At 41.8% G+C, this 16,643-nt stretch overlaps 1 protein-coding gene across 3 annotated transcripts in view; it reads left to right on the plus strand.

Moving 5' to 3' along the window:
- LOC140728217 (double-stranded RNA-specific editase 1-like) overlaps positions 1-16,643 on the plus strand; it is a 332,491-nt gene that overhangs the window by 116,581 nt on the left and 199,267 nt on the right. For 2 of the 3 annotated variants that reach the window (XM_073046633.1, XM_073046635.1), the window contains exon 2: positions 1,423-1,467. The exons of the other annotated variant lie outside the window; for it this stretch is intronic. In XM_073046633.1, the coding sequence (XP_072902734.1) occupies positions 1,423-1,467 (45 nt within the window). The remainder of the gene's footprint in view (positions 1-1,422; positions 1,468-16,643) is intronic. 3 annotated transcript variants of the gene reach the window in all.

A 16,643-nucleotide genomic window follows, 5' to 3' on the forward strand; every position in this document is an offset into this window, starting at 1 on the left:
ATGCCACACAGCTATATTTTTAATCCACAGATGTACAACATACCCAGTCTTGATATAGACCAGAGTTGAGCAAGGCTGTGTCATTTGCTCAGCACTTCTCTCAAATTTATTTCTATCTCATCTTGAACTGATTTCTACTGGAGTGGAGCTAAAGGCAGAATGGGAAGCTGTTAAAATTGCACATCTCAGCTATATGCGGGCCATGGCTACCCACGTGCTCATTCAGAGACCCGAAGCTCGAAGTTTATGTTGATTCATTCTGTGAAACATGTGAAGTGCCTTGCACTAAATATCAACAAAGCTAATGGGCTTCACTCTCAGATACCAAGACGTTCTTGGATATCAACAGTCAATGATGACAAGATCATGGAAAGGTTGGCCATGTTCCATATTTTGTGAGACACTTCTCAATACTAAAAACACTTCTGTATAGTTCCTCATTAGATGCAACGTATCATTCCTGAGGTTGGTGACAGAATTAGGCTGACAGTTACAGTTGTGATCATCGTTAAGGTACTACATAACTTTGCTTTTGTGCTCTATGTCTCTGGGTTTTAAAATTCACAATTTCTATTCAGGTAAGCATTGCAATACCAATTTCTTTCAACAAGGCAGTCTGGTCTCCCACATTCTGTCACTTGTGTTAGTTTTTATAATCCAATTCATTCAGGTTTACTGCTGCATGTTAGTGGTTTCTGACACAAATGATCACACCATAACTCTTACCAGGGCTTTTCCATGATCATTTAGCTATGTGGGAGAATTTGAAGACGGTTCCTTTCTTTTGTATTCAAACGTAGTTGGAGAATCAGTTACAGTGTTCATTTTCTCTTCCACATAAGCACTGTTAACTTTGATGTTTACCAGAAGTCTCTTCTTAATACTTTTCTAGCTATCAGACACAGTATCAGTTTCCATAGGTTTACCGACAACAGCCAGCTCTTATTCATTTACATCTTCTTTAACCTAAATTGGCTGAATGTTTTTTTACCCCCAAATCTGCTGCCAGAGAAACAAAAATGTCCTTCCAACAAAATACTGCAGGCACAAAGGCTTGTTCCCTGCCATGTACTCTGTGACCAAGACATTGATTTAATTCTCCAGGAGATGATCTAAAATGGGATTGTTTGCAATATTTGATCCTGAGATGAGTGTGGTGCTATCAATACTGCATATTTCCACATCTGAAAAATCGCCCTTGTCTGCCCCTGCAGCTCAAAGAATGCATTGAAATATCCTATTCTATTAAAAGTATTTATATTCAAGTGTTTTTATTATTGATCAGCTTTGAGAATAAATACATCTCTGGTATAAATTACTTTGTCTTTATAAACTTGAGCTTAAAACATACTTGATGTTGCCATGTAGAAACTATTGCTATAGGACCAAATTTTGTGAAACAATTATTCTCTCTCTTTACAGATTATTGGACCCAAGAAATGTTTGGAAGGAAATGCGATCAAGCAGGTACTCAAAGTAGTTGAGACCGTTCAGATGCCAATTTTTGAACAGAAACATCTGTTGGATGTTTTGGAAGGGATTTTGGCAGTGTTATAAATTTGGTTTATTTAGACAGCACTGTTAGACATTTAATACCATTCTTTTGTGGTCTTTGGATTTTTTTAAATCAAAGGTATTTTATTATTTAGTTATGTTAATATTGGCATCAGTTTTAATCTCAATCACCCTGTGAATCTGACAAATGGATATATGCACTTGATCGTTCTGGTTAAACATGTCAAATAAATCATTATTAACACCAAGGATTCTGGAGATGACTAAGCTATATTGCACAATTAATTTAAATTTCGGTTGAGCATTGAACATTCAGATCAGAGTAATTAGTGTTCACATTTCAAACGGAAGTTGTTGATAGAAACAATAGGCTTTGGTCATGAGGTTTCATTTGGTTTCAGATGCAGGAATTGGTAGTGTAACTAACTGACCTGTCCCCAGCGCATTCACCATCTAGATTGAAAAGCGAACAGATTCTTGGGTTGCATACACAATAACAAGGTGAAATAATGCCATGTCCACTGTGAAGCAGGCGATGTGTGTTTACGAGAGATATTAAGAGTGGCTGGAGTTCATTATTAAAGCACATTAGTGAACAGTTTGGGTTTTTGCAACAATCTAGAAGCTCTTAAAGTCATTGTTCAGAATTCATTTTTTTGTCAGTAGTATTTAATTTCACATCTTCAATGATGAATTTTGAACTTTTTTAACAATTGAATGGATTCCAGTACCATATTCAACAGCATGTCCTGCTTTGGATATGTGGCAGCAATACTAGAACTTGGGCATCTCACTTAGGCTGCTGTTTGTTTGCTAAAACTCAGTTAGTAACTCTCGCCTGAATCAGAAAGTTGTGGGTTCAAGTTGAGGCTGACTATCTGCATTGATGAGGAGCTGTCTTTCATGAGTTGTTACACAGAGCCCTCTTTATCTTAGGTGAGTGTGAAACAAATTGTACAATACTTTGAAGAAGGATTTATTTAACCCTCTGTCAATGTCACTAAAATTGATTACAAGACAATTGTCACAAAAATGAGTGCACTTTAAAGAAACTGATTTACTGCTTTGGGAAATCCTGAAGAGTAAAAAGGTATGAAATTATACAGGTTCTGCAGCCCAATTCATCCAAGCTGATAAAGCTGCTTTCCTGAACTAGTGCCATTTGCCTGCATTTAGGCCATACCCCCTAAACATTTCCTAATCATATTCCTGTCCAAGTGTTCTTTACACATTGTAATTGTCACTTCCTTGGCAATACTTACTATCATCTGTGTGGAAAAATTTGTCCTTCAAGTCCCTTTAAAATCTTTGCCATCTCAGCTTAAACCTCTGCCCTATACTTTTCCCTCTACCCTGGGAAAAAGACTGAGACCATTCACCTTATCTATGATTCTCATGATCTTATAAATCTCTATAAGGCCACCCTTTAGCTCCAAGGAAGTAGCCCTATTGTGTCCAATCTCTCCCTACAATTCCATGCCCTTCAAGTCTTGTTAATATCCTTGTGATCTATTCTGTACCCTTTCCAGTTTAGTGGCACCTTTCCTATAGATAAGTGACCAGAACTGCACCCAGTTCTCCATGTCTGGCCTCAGCTATAATGTGATGTCTCATCTCTTGTTCTTATTGTGTCATTGCATTGCGTTGGGTATATTTGCCTTCATTGGTCAGGCTGCAAGGTAAACATGCCAAATGCAAGTGCAGTATAAATTGAATAGCAATGTAAGTTTTTTTTCTTTCACGTTTCAACATTCTCAATACCAAATTAATGCATTAACTTCATAACTTAATCTGCAAATTCATCATTTTAGACATTCTGCATTCCATCTGCTGCACCAGTAATATAACGTGTATAGAGCATGGAATGCCTCTATTTCCATGTTTCTTTCTTTCTTTCTTTCTTTATTTAAATACTCTCCGTGCATATTTGTTCTCTTTAGTTAATTTTGCACTTTGGCATAATACTGCCTTCCTCTGCTCATCACAGTGATCCCCTGCAGGTGTGCAAGGGACAGGTAGTTGTGTTCCTAGAATGTTACCAATTTTCTGTAATGCACATTCACATGATCTGCACATGCATCAAGAAATGTGAGTTGAAAAAAAGTTGTTTATTTATTTCCTTTTGTATAAATTCTCTAAGAGCTAATTGCCCTATTCACTGTGTGACTGTTTATTGGTCTGTCATGTGACATCACGGGATTGGACGATTTCGCGGGCTTGTCCATCTATCAACTAATATTTGAACTACTAATTCTGTGCGTGTGAACATGTTCATTGTTTCTGGATGACTGAGTCAAGCAGACCTACTCGGCTGCATTGGACACAATTAAAATTTCTTTTATAGTGACAGTGGCAACAAGGATGAAGTCTGTGACACTCTTTTGGAATACATGTTCACATTTGAACAATGGGCATAATTAGGAAACTTGATGAATACTGTGATTCACAATAACACTGGAATGTTTATGTTGAACATTTGGACTATTTTTTCCACAGCAAATTATATCACTAAGCCCAGTAAAAAAGCCAGCATCCTACTTAGTGTATGCGGTCTGAAAGCATACAACATCGTCCCCATTTGCCCTCTTCGAAATCTTATGAGGAACTTGTGAGATTAATTGAGTCTCATTACAATCCTAAACCATCAATTATTGTGCAACACTTTAGATTTAACACTCGTATTCAATTAGAAAATGAATCAGCAATGTTTGTTGCTGAATTAAGAAAACTTAATGAATTTTGTGACTTTGGAGCTGTTCGAGAAGATATGATACGGGTCCTGCCAAAGGTTTTCGACGCAAAATGTCAACTGTACTCTTTTCCTAGATGCTGCCTGGCCTGCTGAGTTTCTCCAGCATTTTCTATGTGTTGCTCAGATTTCCAGCATCATTGGTTGTTGATGTGCATGATGTTCCCTGCCATACGTAGTTGAGGTAGAGCTTACATGAGTACAAGAATCATTGAACCTGAGAGATTTTTCACAATGTGAACCCCTAGTAGTCAAAGTCTAAGAGTCTAAGAGCCTCACTGCTATTGCACCACACAAAGAAGGCTTGTTCCAGTATACGAGGCTCCCATTTGGCATAAATTCATCTCCAGCAATATTCCAATGTACCACTGAGTCCTGTCTGATACAGTAGCTTACTTATATGATGTTCTGATTATCGGGTTAACCTTGGAAGATCATCTGAATAATCTTGTTAAAACCTTCTCCTGACTGATGCAACTTGCTGTCCGACTGAAGTGTGAGAAATAAACACTTCTGGTAGCTCATGCAGAATACATGGGATTTTTCTTGGATTCCAAAGGCGTACATTCAATCAAAGAAAAGTTTTGTCCCATTCTTGAAGCCTCAGCACCAAGGACTATCCATTAACTTCACTCCTTTTTAGGCACATTTAATCATTATGCCAGATTTTTGCCTCACACGACCACATTTCTGGTTCCGCTTAATGCCCTATTGAAAACAAAATATGAGGTGGCATTGGGATTAAACAGAGAAATCTGCCTTTTAGAGAGCCAAACAAATGCTGACTCAATCCCAAGCATCAAGGCACTTCTGACCCAGGTGTCAATAATTTTGTACTGTGATGCCTCCCTGTGTGGTGTTGGTGTGGTGTTAACCCAGAAGGATATAGACGGTATAGAAAAACCTGTCATTTTTGCATCACACACCTGTGACCCAACTGAACAAAATTACTCATAGTTGGACAAGGAAGCACTGGCAGTTGTTTTGGGATCATGTGTTTTCACCATTACCTATACATCCGACATTTTGAGATTTATATGGACCTCAAGCTGTTGGTGGGATTGCTTGGTGAGAGCAAGGCAGTGCTGCAGATGGTGTCACCAAGTATGCAACAATGGGCCCTATACCTGTCTGCTCATCAGTTCACGATACCTTACGTTCCCAGTAGAAACAACTACATCACAGATCTCTTAAGGTGTCTTCTGTTATGTGAATATCCTTGCGAGTCAGAACTTCCAGGAGAATTGGTGCTACTGATGGACTGGGTCAACGCACCTCTGATCACCGCTTCTCAGGTAAAAGAAGAAACAGTGCAAGATATAATATTGGCACAAGTAAAAAGGTAGGAAGAAAGTGAATGGCCAACTAATGTGCCTGAAACTGTGCTATCCTATATCAGATGTCAAAACGAGCTTAACATATATGTTGGTTTTCTACTGTGAGGACGTTTCCACAAGATTACGATCCCATATCCTGGAAGTCTTGCATTGTAGATACCCAGGAATATCACATATAAAGCCGTGAGCCTGCAATTACATTTGGTGGCCAAAAATTGAAGCTGTTGAGCTCATTGTTCGTGCATGTGACCCTTGCTAATGATCTTGACCTTTAAACACTCCCATACTTATGGTTCCATGGCACTGGCCCACCAAGCCCTGGAGGTTTACTCGTAGACTACGCAGGTCCATTGGAAGGTCACATGCTATTGGCATTTGTCAATATGCATTCTAAATGGATCGAGGCTAAAGCAGTGAAGATTTTAACCAGTTAGATGATGATAAAAACATTGTACACACGCTATTTTGTCTGCATTGAATCCCCGATACTGCAGTCTGGGATAGTTGTCCTGTATTTACAAGTAAGGAATTCAAAATATTTTTACAAGACATTGGAGTTCAATTGCAACATATGCCCCTCTGATCACCCATCATCAAACAAAATGGCTGAAAGAGCTGTTCAGACTGTCAAGCAGGGGATACAAAAGTTAAATCGGGACATACACACCAGGATCAACCAGTTGTTGTTTGAGTACTAAATAACCCCACAAACTATCACAGGTTTCTCTCCATCTGAGCTATTGATGAGCCACGGGTTGAGTTTCCAATTCGATTTATTGCGCCCAAAGCCAGAAAAACCGAGTAAGAAGATAGGTAACAAGCAATGAAAGTGTGATACGATTCAAATATGAAACATCGGAACTTTGAGATGGGAGATCCAGTTTATGTCCACCTAAACCCTGAGAGCTGAAGGTGGATGAAAGGAGAAGTTGTGGTGAAAGAGGGCCAATGAGTTACTTCAGCACTTGAGAATGTAATGTATGCTGCCGACAGCTAGACCACCTCTGGAAACGACTATGTGAATCTCTTATTCCAGGACAAGCTAGTGAACAAGACAGGTTAGCTCTGCAACCTACCAAAGAGGAATCCCCGGTTGAAAGCACTGAATTCGGACCAGCACTCGATCCTGGGGTTTCTGGATTGCGCCGATGAGACTGGACTGGGAAAATGGTGGGATATTATCAAGCTGGTTTCGCCTAAAAATTTACGGGTGGAGGGATGCCTTATCCACTGGGTAACTGTTTATTGGTCTGTCAAATGCTATCACAGGATTTGTCAATTTTTTTTCAGAATCAGGTTTATTATCACTGGCATGTGACATGAAATTTGTAAACTTGAGCAGCAGCAGTTCAATGCAATACATAATCTAGCAGAGAGAAAAAAGTAATTATAAATGTAATAATAGTAAATAAACAAGTAAATCAATTATGTGTGTTGAATAGATTTTAAAAAGGTGCAGAAACAGAAATACTGTATATTTAAAAAAAAAGTTAGGTAGTGTCCAAAGATTCAATGTGCATTTAGGAAGCGGGTGGCAGAGGGGAAGAAACTGTTCCTGAAATGCTGAATGTGTGCCTTCAGGCTTTTGTACCTCCTACCTGATGGTAACAGTGAGAAAAGGGCATGCCCTGGGTGCTGGAGGTCCCTAATAATGAACGCTGCCTTTCTGCGACACCGCTCCCTGAAGATGTCCTGGGTACTTTGTAGGCTAGTACCCAAGATGGAGCTGACTAGATTTACAACATTCTGCAGCTTTTTTTCCTGTGCAGTAGCCCCCCCACCCCCCCACCATACCAGACAGTGATTCAGCCTGTCAGAATGCTCTCCACGGTACAACTATAGAGGTTTTTGAGTGTATTTATTGACATGCCAAATTTCTTCAATCTCCTAATGAACTATAGCCGCTGTCTTGCCTTCTTTGTGTAAGGGGTTTCTTCTTTTATGTTACTGCTAAGGCTAATAAAATGGCTTCTTTGTTATGTTAAAAGTAAAAATGCTTCTTTATGTTAACTGCAGAGATAGAGAGCTTTCTCTCGCAGCTTGTTTGGGTTATAATTACTGATAACGAGAATTGTTTTATTTGTTAACCAATTGGGACAGATGTTATTCTTTCTTGTGGGTCTGTAAGCTAGTGTTGTGCAGGCTTTTGGGGAGACGGTGCAAGGGGGTTAGAGGGAGAAGATGCGATGTTGTAAGCTGAGTGACAGAACAGACCCTGAGCGGGGGTCCAAGGCCCAGGGTTTTCGGCGAGGAGAGGAGACGAGGACAGATTTGTGTGGAGAGTCTGGTCAACCACTGTGGTTGGTCCCAGGCCGCGGGTCGAGGAGGTCGGAGGGGATCGAATGGTGGCAAGAAGACTTCGTTAACTGAGCTCCAATGGTTGTGCACGAAGTGGTTGGACTTTGATAAGTTTGGTGCCTTTTCCTTTTATATTGTATCTTTATTTAAAGTACATAGTTCCAGTAAGATCTATAAAGTGTAATCATTTAATCGCATATGGTGTAATGTCTGTTATTTGGCATGGTGGGGACATCACACAGCGTCTACACAAGCTGATCACCCAGTTTGGCGGGGCCGAAGGCTGCTCCCCCTAGACGGAAGCAAGTTGAGCTAGCCTGAGGGCTTACCAGGGGGTTACATTGTGGGGGCTCGTCCGGGATTGGATTCTGTGGAATTCTGTATGATCGCCCTCTTTAAATTATGCATGCTACGGGGACGGAAATCTGGTGTGTCTCTGTGTGATTGCTGGTTATCACTGCATGCGTGTTGGGTGGGGTGGCTGTTGGTACCCTGGAGGTCGTTGTTCGAGTTCAGACTAGCACTGACGAAATGGTGGTGGGACCATGGGCTGTCCATACTGTTGGGAGACAGAGGAAAGACTGGTCGAATGTTACAGCTATGGTAGGCTCTGCCCAGTTGTTGGAATAATGTCCAGCCCTAAAGGGGTGGAGCGGACCTCTCAGTTGTTAGGTGAGTGGCAGTGCTCGGTTGAGGGAAAGCGACAGGGATTGGTTGGAAGTTTGAGTAGGCGAGCTGGTGACGTTGTTAGAACTGTCTGGTCCAATTACCTCAAAGTGACAGCTGCCAGTTATTGGAAAACAGGGGAAAATACATTTGGTTCGACTGGAGGTCAAATGCCACAGCTGGGGGGCTTACCATATCTGTGTCAGGAGTTTGGTGGAAAGTTTTCAGGGTATCTTCTTTGGCTGGGGGGAGATAAATTGTTTGCGGTGCTAGGGGGATCAGTCAAGGGGATCAGCCCCTCCCTCAGTTGTTCAGCTGACCAGAGAGGTGTCAGGAAACTTAGAGGAGGCCCAATGGGGGATCGGCTTGGGGTCTCTGGGAGAGCACATTCCCAGCAATGTACCAAGGAACTCCCGAGAGGAACAGCCCCTATTCCTGAAGGCTTAGAGGGACCATGCACTCGGGTGTCGTTACGGATAGATGGAAGCCACGCTAAAGCCATCCTCGACACTGGGGCGCAGGTCAAGTTGCTGTACAGTTCATTTTACAACCGGTATTGGAAGCATTTACCCTTGACAACATTGAGGGCACTGGAGATTTGGGGTACCAGTGCCGGTGATTATCCAGACGACGGCTATTGGTCAGTGAAACTGGAGTTCTTGGAGGCCACTGTGGGGGTGACTGAGGTTCGTGAATTGTTAATGCTAATGTGTCCGGACATTGTTGAGACAGGCAGCGTTTCGATTCTGGAGGAGGCGCATGGGGGCCTGCCAGGAGGAGGCGGGTGAGAGCTGTTTGGAGGCATTGTCTGTGCACCCAGTGTTTCAAGCTGCTTGTGAGGACGTGTGTAGCAGCATTGGGCCGGTACCAAATTCAAACGAGAGCTGGTGGTGGTATGGTCTGGGGGAAGTATCTGAGGGTGAGACCCTCTTAGTGGACGCTCCGAAATACCATGAGGGAGGGGAGTTGACCGCTGAAGACACCTTGGTGAGAGAGAGGTCGCGGCGACTGGCCCCTGCAGCCATGGAAGACGTAGGCAGTGTGTGTGTGGATTATAGGACTCTGAACAGGCGCACTGTCATTGATCAGAATACGGTCCTGAGGGCCGAAGAGGCGATGGCCTGTCTGCTTGGTGCGAAGTGGTTTAAGGTGCTGGATCTGAGGAGTGGATGTTGCCAGATCCCGATGAGTGAGGTCGACAAGGAGAAGACGGCTGTTATAGGTTCCCTGGGATTCTTCCGGTCCGAAAAGATGCCACAGGACATATCCGGAGCCCTTGCAACTTTCCCGCGGGGCATGGGGAAGACCATGGGGGATGTGGAGGTGTTTGGAGTTTTGGCGTATGTGGATGATCGTCTACGGTTTGGATTCGCCTTGGGGGGCTATGATGCGAGGCGAGTGTCTGAGCCCGGGCGACAAAGAATTAATGAAGTGGAAAACCTGAAAGTAGCCCTGGAAGAAGTCATTAGGAAGAAAAAGCTGGAGATACGTTCAGTGAACACTAAACTGGAGGCTGACCAATCTTTAACGGCTGCTTTTCAGGTCAGGGTGCAAGAAGCTGGTGGAGTAACTGTGTCCCAGATGGAGATGAACATGAAACATGAGTCAGAACTGCTGAGACTGTGGCGAGAGTTGAAGGAGACAGAGGAGAAGCTGAAGTCTCGATTGCAGGAGGCTGCAGAGGCAGCCCAGGCCAAGTGCTTCAGTTTGGAGAAAATCAAACTGCAGCTACCGATCACGGAAATGAGGAAGAATACAGATTTGAAGGATGATGTGCTGGATGTGTGGTACATGCTGCCTTTTGCTAACTTCCCCTTGATTGAGGAAGAGACCTTTGGCCCTTCTTCCACTGAGTCAGGTGTAGTGGAGAGGGCTAGCTGTGGGCAGCCTGGGTTACTGCAGGATCCTGAAGGAAAAGAAGCGGGGCCCTGGTCATGGGACGGGGGCTCCGAGTTACAGTAGGGGCATGAGTGAGAGGTTGAGAGAGGAGTTGGCAAGCAGACCCGAGGTATCCCCAGTTGTGTCCGAGCCTGAAGGGTTTAGGTGAGGGGGTACGGAGGTCTCAGAGGGTTAGGAAACTCCCAGATAGGTTGGCCTATGTAGTGCCTGAGGACCAGGGCGTGAGGTCTACTGTTTGGGGAGCAATGTCACTGTTTGATTGAGTTTTTGTGTCTGCAGGAAGGGTTGGCGAGTAATTTAGAAGTCATGAGGACATGACTAAATTTGGTGGGGGGAGAGTGTAAGGGATTTCTTCTTTTATGTTACTGCTAAGGCTAATAAAATGGCTTCTTTGTTATGTTAACTGCAGAGAGAGAGAGAGAGCTTTCTCTTGCAGCTTGTTTGGGTTATTATTACTGATAACGAGAATTGTATTCATTTGTTAACCAATTGGGATAGATGTTATTCTTTCTGTAAGCTATTGTCTCGCGGGCTTTTGGGGAGACGGCGCGAGGGGGTTAGAGAGAGAGGAGACGTGATGCTGTAAGTCGGATGATGGAACGGACCCCAAGTGGGGGTCCAAGGCCCAGGATTTTGGCGAGGAGAGGAGACGAGGTCAGATTTGTGTGGAGCGTCTGGTAGACCACCGTTGTTGGTCCCAGGCAGCGGGTCGAGGAGGTCGGAGGGGATCGAATGGTGGTAAGAAGACGTCGTTAACTGAGCCCCAACAGTTGTGTACGAAGTGGTTGGACTTTGGTAAGTTTGGCGCCTTTTACTTTTCCTTTTATATTGTATCTCTATTAAGTACATAGTTCCAGTAAGATCTATAAAGTGTAATCATTTAATCACATACGGTGTACTGTCTGTTACTTGGCATGGTGGGGACATTACACAATGTCTGCACAAGCTGATTACCCAGTTTGACGGGGCCAAAGGCTGCTTCCCCTAGACGGAAGCGAGCTGAGCGAGCCTGAGGCTTACCGGGGGTTACATTTGTAACTACATTGATATGTTGGGATCAGATTAGGTCATCAGAGATCTTGACACCCAGGAACTTGAAGCTGCTCACACTCTCCACTTCTGATTCCTCTATGACGATTGGTATGTTTTCCATTCATTATTTCAGGGTGACTACGAGTCAAGCAGACCTATCGGCTGCACTGGACACAAAATAAAAGTTCTATAATTGTAACACTAATTTTATTCTATATTTCAAATTTATGGTTGCAATTTTTGAAGTCCATATTGGCAAATTTCAGTTACCTCAATCCCCATGATACAGGGCTCACCTATATTTGTTCTTATTTGGAATAGTAGACTCATATTTTCTGCAATTATGTAAATGATTGAAAATAGCAATTTTTTTAACTTCTGTCTTCATTTGAGTATTTATGCCCAATGTCTGTTCCAATGCTACAACAATTTTAATAATTACTTTGGATTTCACAGCAGCCAACTAGTTTAGCTTGAAGGCTAAAGGGTTATCTTAGAGGAATGCGTTTACTTGATTAGGATTGCTACACTACTATGTCACAAGTACTGTGTGGACTTGGCCTCCACAGCTGTTTGTGGCTGTGAATTCCATAGTTTCACACCCTCTGGCTAAAGGACTTCCTCCTCATCTCTGTTCTAAAGGGATATCCATCTATTCTGAGCCTGTACCCCCGGTCCGAGACTATACAACTATTTGAAACGTACTCTCCTGGTCTATTCTATCCAGGCCTTTCAATATTTGGTAGGTTTCACTGAGATTCTCTTCATTCTTCTAAACTGCAGTGAGTACAGGCCCAGAGCCATCAAACATTCTTCATACACTAACCCTTTCATTCCCGAGATCATTCTTTTAAATTTCCTCTAGACCCTCTCCAATGTTCTTACATTCTTTATTAGATATCAGGCCCAAAACTACTCATAATACTCCAAATGTAGTCTGACCAGTACCTTATAAAAGCCTCAACATGACCTCCTTGCTTTTATATTGTAGTCCTCTCGAAGTGAATGTTAATGTTAACATTACATTTGCCTTCCTTACTATCAACTCAGCCTGCAAGTTAACCTTTAGGAAATCCTGTACTAGAACTCCCAAGTCCCTTTACAGTTCCGATTTCTGAATTTGCTCCCCATTTAAAAAACAGTCTATGTTTTGGTCCTTCTACCAAAGTGCTTGGCCATACAATTTCCTGCAATATATTCCACTTGCCTCTTCTTTGCCCATTGTTCTAATCTTTCCAAGTCCTTTGTCAGACTCCCTTCTTTCTCAATACTAGCTTCCCCTCCACCTCTTTTTGTATCAACTGAAAACTTGGCCGCAAAGCTATCAATTCTGTCATCTAGATCATCATTACCATATAATGTGAAAAGTAGTGGACCCAGTACTAACTGACCCCTATGGAACACCACTGGTCACTGGCAGCCAACCAGGAAGGAATATAGATAAATTAGCTTTATTTGTCACATGTACATCGAAATGTACAGCGTTGCCACACTTAACATCACCAACATAGCATGCCTGTAATTCACTAACCCTAACTGTACGTTTTTGGTATGTAGGAGGGAACTGGAGCACCTGGAGGAAGCCCATGAGACCATGAGGAGAAAGTATAAACTTTGCAGATCGGCATGAATTGAACCCCACGGTGACTGCTGGTGCTATAAAGCATTTGTGCTAACCGCTAATATACCGTGCTTTCTGCCAGCCAATTAATCTTCTGTCCATGCTAGTATCTTTCCTATAATACCACAGGTTTTTATTATGTTTAGCAACCTTATGTGTGGTACTCCTGGATTTTTTGCAGATCGAAAAAAAATACGCATAAAATCACTGTAAAGTAACTTCATTACTGCAATTATATTTACAATATATTCCTGACTTTAATTCTTCTTAACATATTAGATATTGAAAAGGAAAATCAACCATGAATCTATTGTTTTTCTGAATAACAAATGCAGCCAATAGCTCAGTTGTTAATAGCTCTCCTTGATCACTTTTGTTTAAAATTATTCCCATTATCAGCCCTATGTGTCTTTCAGCATTGACTCATTGTTTAATTACTTAATCCAAATACAGCGGCATGCAAAAGTTTGGGCACCCCTGGTCAAAATTTCTGTTACTGTGAAATAGCTAAGCAAGTAAGAGATGACCTGATTTCCAAAAGGCATAAAGTTAAAGATGACACATTTCTTTAATATTTTAAGCAAGATTACTTTTTAATTTCCATCTTTTACAGTTTCAAAATAACAAAAACGGAAAAGGGCCCGAAGCAAAAGTTTGGGCACCCTGTATGGTCAGTACTTAATAACACCCCCTTTGGCAAGTATCACAGCTTGTAAACGCTTTCGGTAGCCAGCTAAGAGTCTTTCAATTCTTGTTTGGGAGATTTTCACCCATTCTTCCTTGAAAAAGTCTTCTAGTTCTGTGAGATTCTTGGGCCGTCTTGCATGCACTGCTCTTTTGAGGTCTATCCACAGATTTTCAATGATGTTTAGGTTGGGTGACTCTGAGGCCCATGGCAAAACCTTCAGCTTGCGCCCCTTGAGGTAGTCCATTGTGGATTTTGAGGTGTGTTTAAGATCATTATCCTGTTGTAGAAGCTATCCTCTTTTCATCTTCAGCTTTTTTACAGATGGTGTGATGTTTGCTTCCAGAATTTGCTGGGTTATAATTGAATTCATTCTTCCCTGTACCAGTGAAAAGTTCCCCGTGCCACTGGCTGCAACACAAGCCCAAAGCATGATCGATCCACCCCCGTGCTTAACAGTTGGAGAAGTGTTCTTTTCATGAAATTCTTCACCCTTTTTTCTCCAAATATACCTTTGCTCATTGCGGCCTAAATGTTCTATTTTAACTTCATCAGTCCACAGGACTTGTTTCCAAAATGCATCAGGCTTGTTATGATGTTCCTTTGCAAACTTCTGATGCTGAATTTTGTGGTGAGGATGCAGGAAAGGTTTTCTTCTGATGACTCTTCTGTGAAGGTCATATTTGTGCAGGTGTCACTGCACAGTAGAACAGTGCACCTCCACTCCAGAGTCTGCTAAATCTTGCTGAAGGTCTTTTGCAGTCAAACAGGGGTTTTGATTTGCCTTTCTAGCAATCCTACGAGCAGTTCTCTCGGGAAGTTTTCTTGGTCTTCCAGACCTCAACTTGACCTCCATCATTCAAACTGAGGAAACTGCCATCTGAAAATGCTTTGCTATCTTCATATAGCCTTCTTCAGCTTTGTGGGCATCATTTATTTTAATTTTCAGAGTGCTAGGCAGCTACTTAGAGGAGCCCATGGCTGCTGATTGTTGAGACAAGGTTTGAGGAGTCAGGGTATTTATAAAGCTTTGAAATTTGCATCACCTGGCCTTTCCTAATGATGGTTGTGAACAAGCCATAGCCCTAACAAGCTATTTAAGGTCTAAGACCTTGGTAAAAATTATCTGAGAGCTCAAATCTCTTGGGGTGCCCAAAGTATTGTATGGTGCTCCTTTCCTTTTTTCACTCTAAAATTGTTCAAAACAACAATAATACACTAATCTTCCTTAAAATGTTGAAAAGAATGTTTCATTTTTAACTTTGACTTTTGGAGATCATTTCATCTTCTACTCACTTAACTATTCACAGTAACAGAAATTTTGTCCAGGGGCGCCCAAACTTATGCATGCCACTGTATGTACTTCTTTGCTCTATTATCCCTTTCTTGCCTTCGCTTGGTACTTGCTGGAACTGATGTGCCCTGATCAAGTAAATATTTCTAGCTTCCCCTGTTTTAGTTTTAGAATAAATGATGGACATTCCTTGCAGTTGTTATTCTGAAGATCTGTGCAAACATCTGCTTTTATTTTCAAATTAGCTTATCCCAGAGTATTAATGTGCTCAAAGATGTTCAGAGGCAGAATGCAGTATGTTATTGCACCACCTGCTGGTAAAAATGCAACTACTCTACTATTTTTTCTGATCAATACTCAAAATTTTCAGTTCATTCTCATCAATGCAGGTGCGTCTTATTTAATGCCTAGTGCTGGCAAATTGTAATATGTCAGTAGTTAGTGTATGATCAGAGCCAGGGTTGGGATCCTGGGCCTTTTTGATTTTTTTTTGTCAGTTACCATGTTTATTCTTCGCATATATGTGTAATTACAACTACCTTGCATGATCTTTCCCAATTCCTATAATTGCCTGTGCTTTAGTAAATATATTGGAGACCAGGAGTGTGGCCCATACTTGTGGTCAGAACCAGAAATGGGTTCTTGTGCGGACTCCCCAACTGTTTGTTGCTCCAGTGGTAGCCAGGTGCTACCAGTATTAATAAATGGGAATAAATAACTAAATTTTGTTGTTTACCCCTTACAATTGGTGCCAGGGTAGTGTAGCAGTTAGTGCGATGCTATCATAGCTCGGCATCGGACTCTGAAGTTCAAGTCCAACACTGTCTGTAAGGAGTTTGTATACCCTCCCTGTGAACATGTGGGTTTTCTCCTAGGTGCTCCACGTTTTCTAACACATTATATAGATGTACAGGGTAGTGGGTTAATTGGTCAATGTAAATTGTCGTGTGATTAGGCTAGGGCTAAATACAGGCAAGTCGGTAATAAAAAATAAAGTAATTGAGTACTGTATATTTAAAGCAGAGATAGATAGGTTCTTTATTAGCAATGATGTCAAAGGTTACAGGAAGAAAGCTGGAAAATGGGGATGAAAGGTTTAATAATGCAGCATGATTGAATGCTAAAACAGACTTGATGGGTCAAAAAGCCTAATTCTACTCCTATGTCTTATGGTTTCATAGATACAGGTTTCCCCTGCTATTTCAAAAGTAGAGCGTTCCTATGAAACCTTTCGTAAGCCGAAATGGCGTAAAGCGAAGAAGCAATTGCCATTAATTTATATAGGAAAAATTTTTGAGCGTTCCCAGACCCAAAAAATAACCGACCAAATCATACCAAATAGCACATAAAACCTAAAATAACACTAACATATAGTAAAAGCAGGAATGATATGATAAATACACAGCCTATATAAAGTAGAAATAATATATGTAATTTCACTTACTAGAATTGGGAAGATTTAGCCAAAACCGACTTATAGAAAAAAAATCTGTCACCCTACAGGACCCTGTGGTCCAGAGCAATTTGATTCAGCCTCAGATGATGGC

The sequence above is a fragment of the Hemitrygon akajei genome, chromosome 5 (assembly GCF_048418815.1).
Source record: "Hemitrygon akajei chromosome 5, sHemAka1.3, whole genome shotgun sequence".
Lineage (NCBI taxonomy): Eukaryota > Metazoa > Chordata > Chondrichthyes > Myliobatiformes > Dasyatidae > Hemitrygon > Hemitrygon akajei.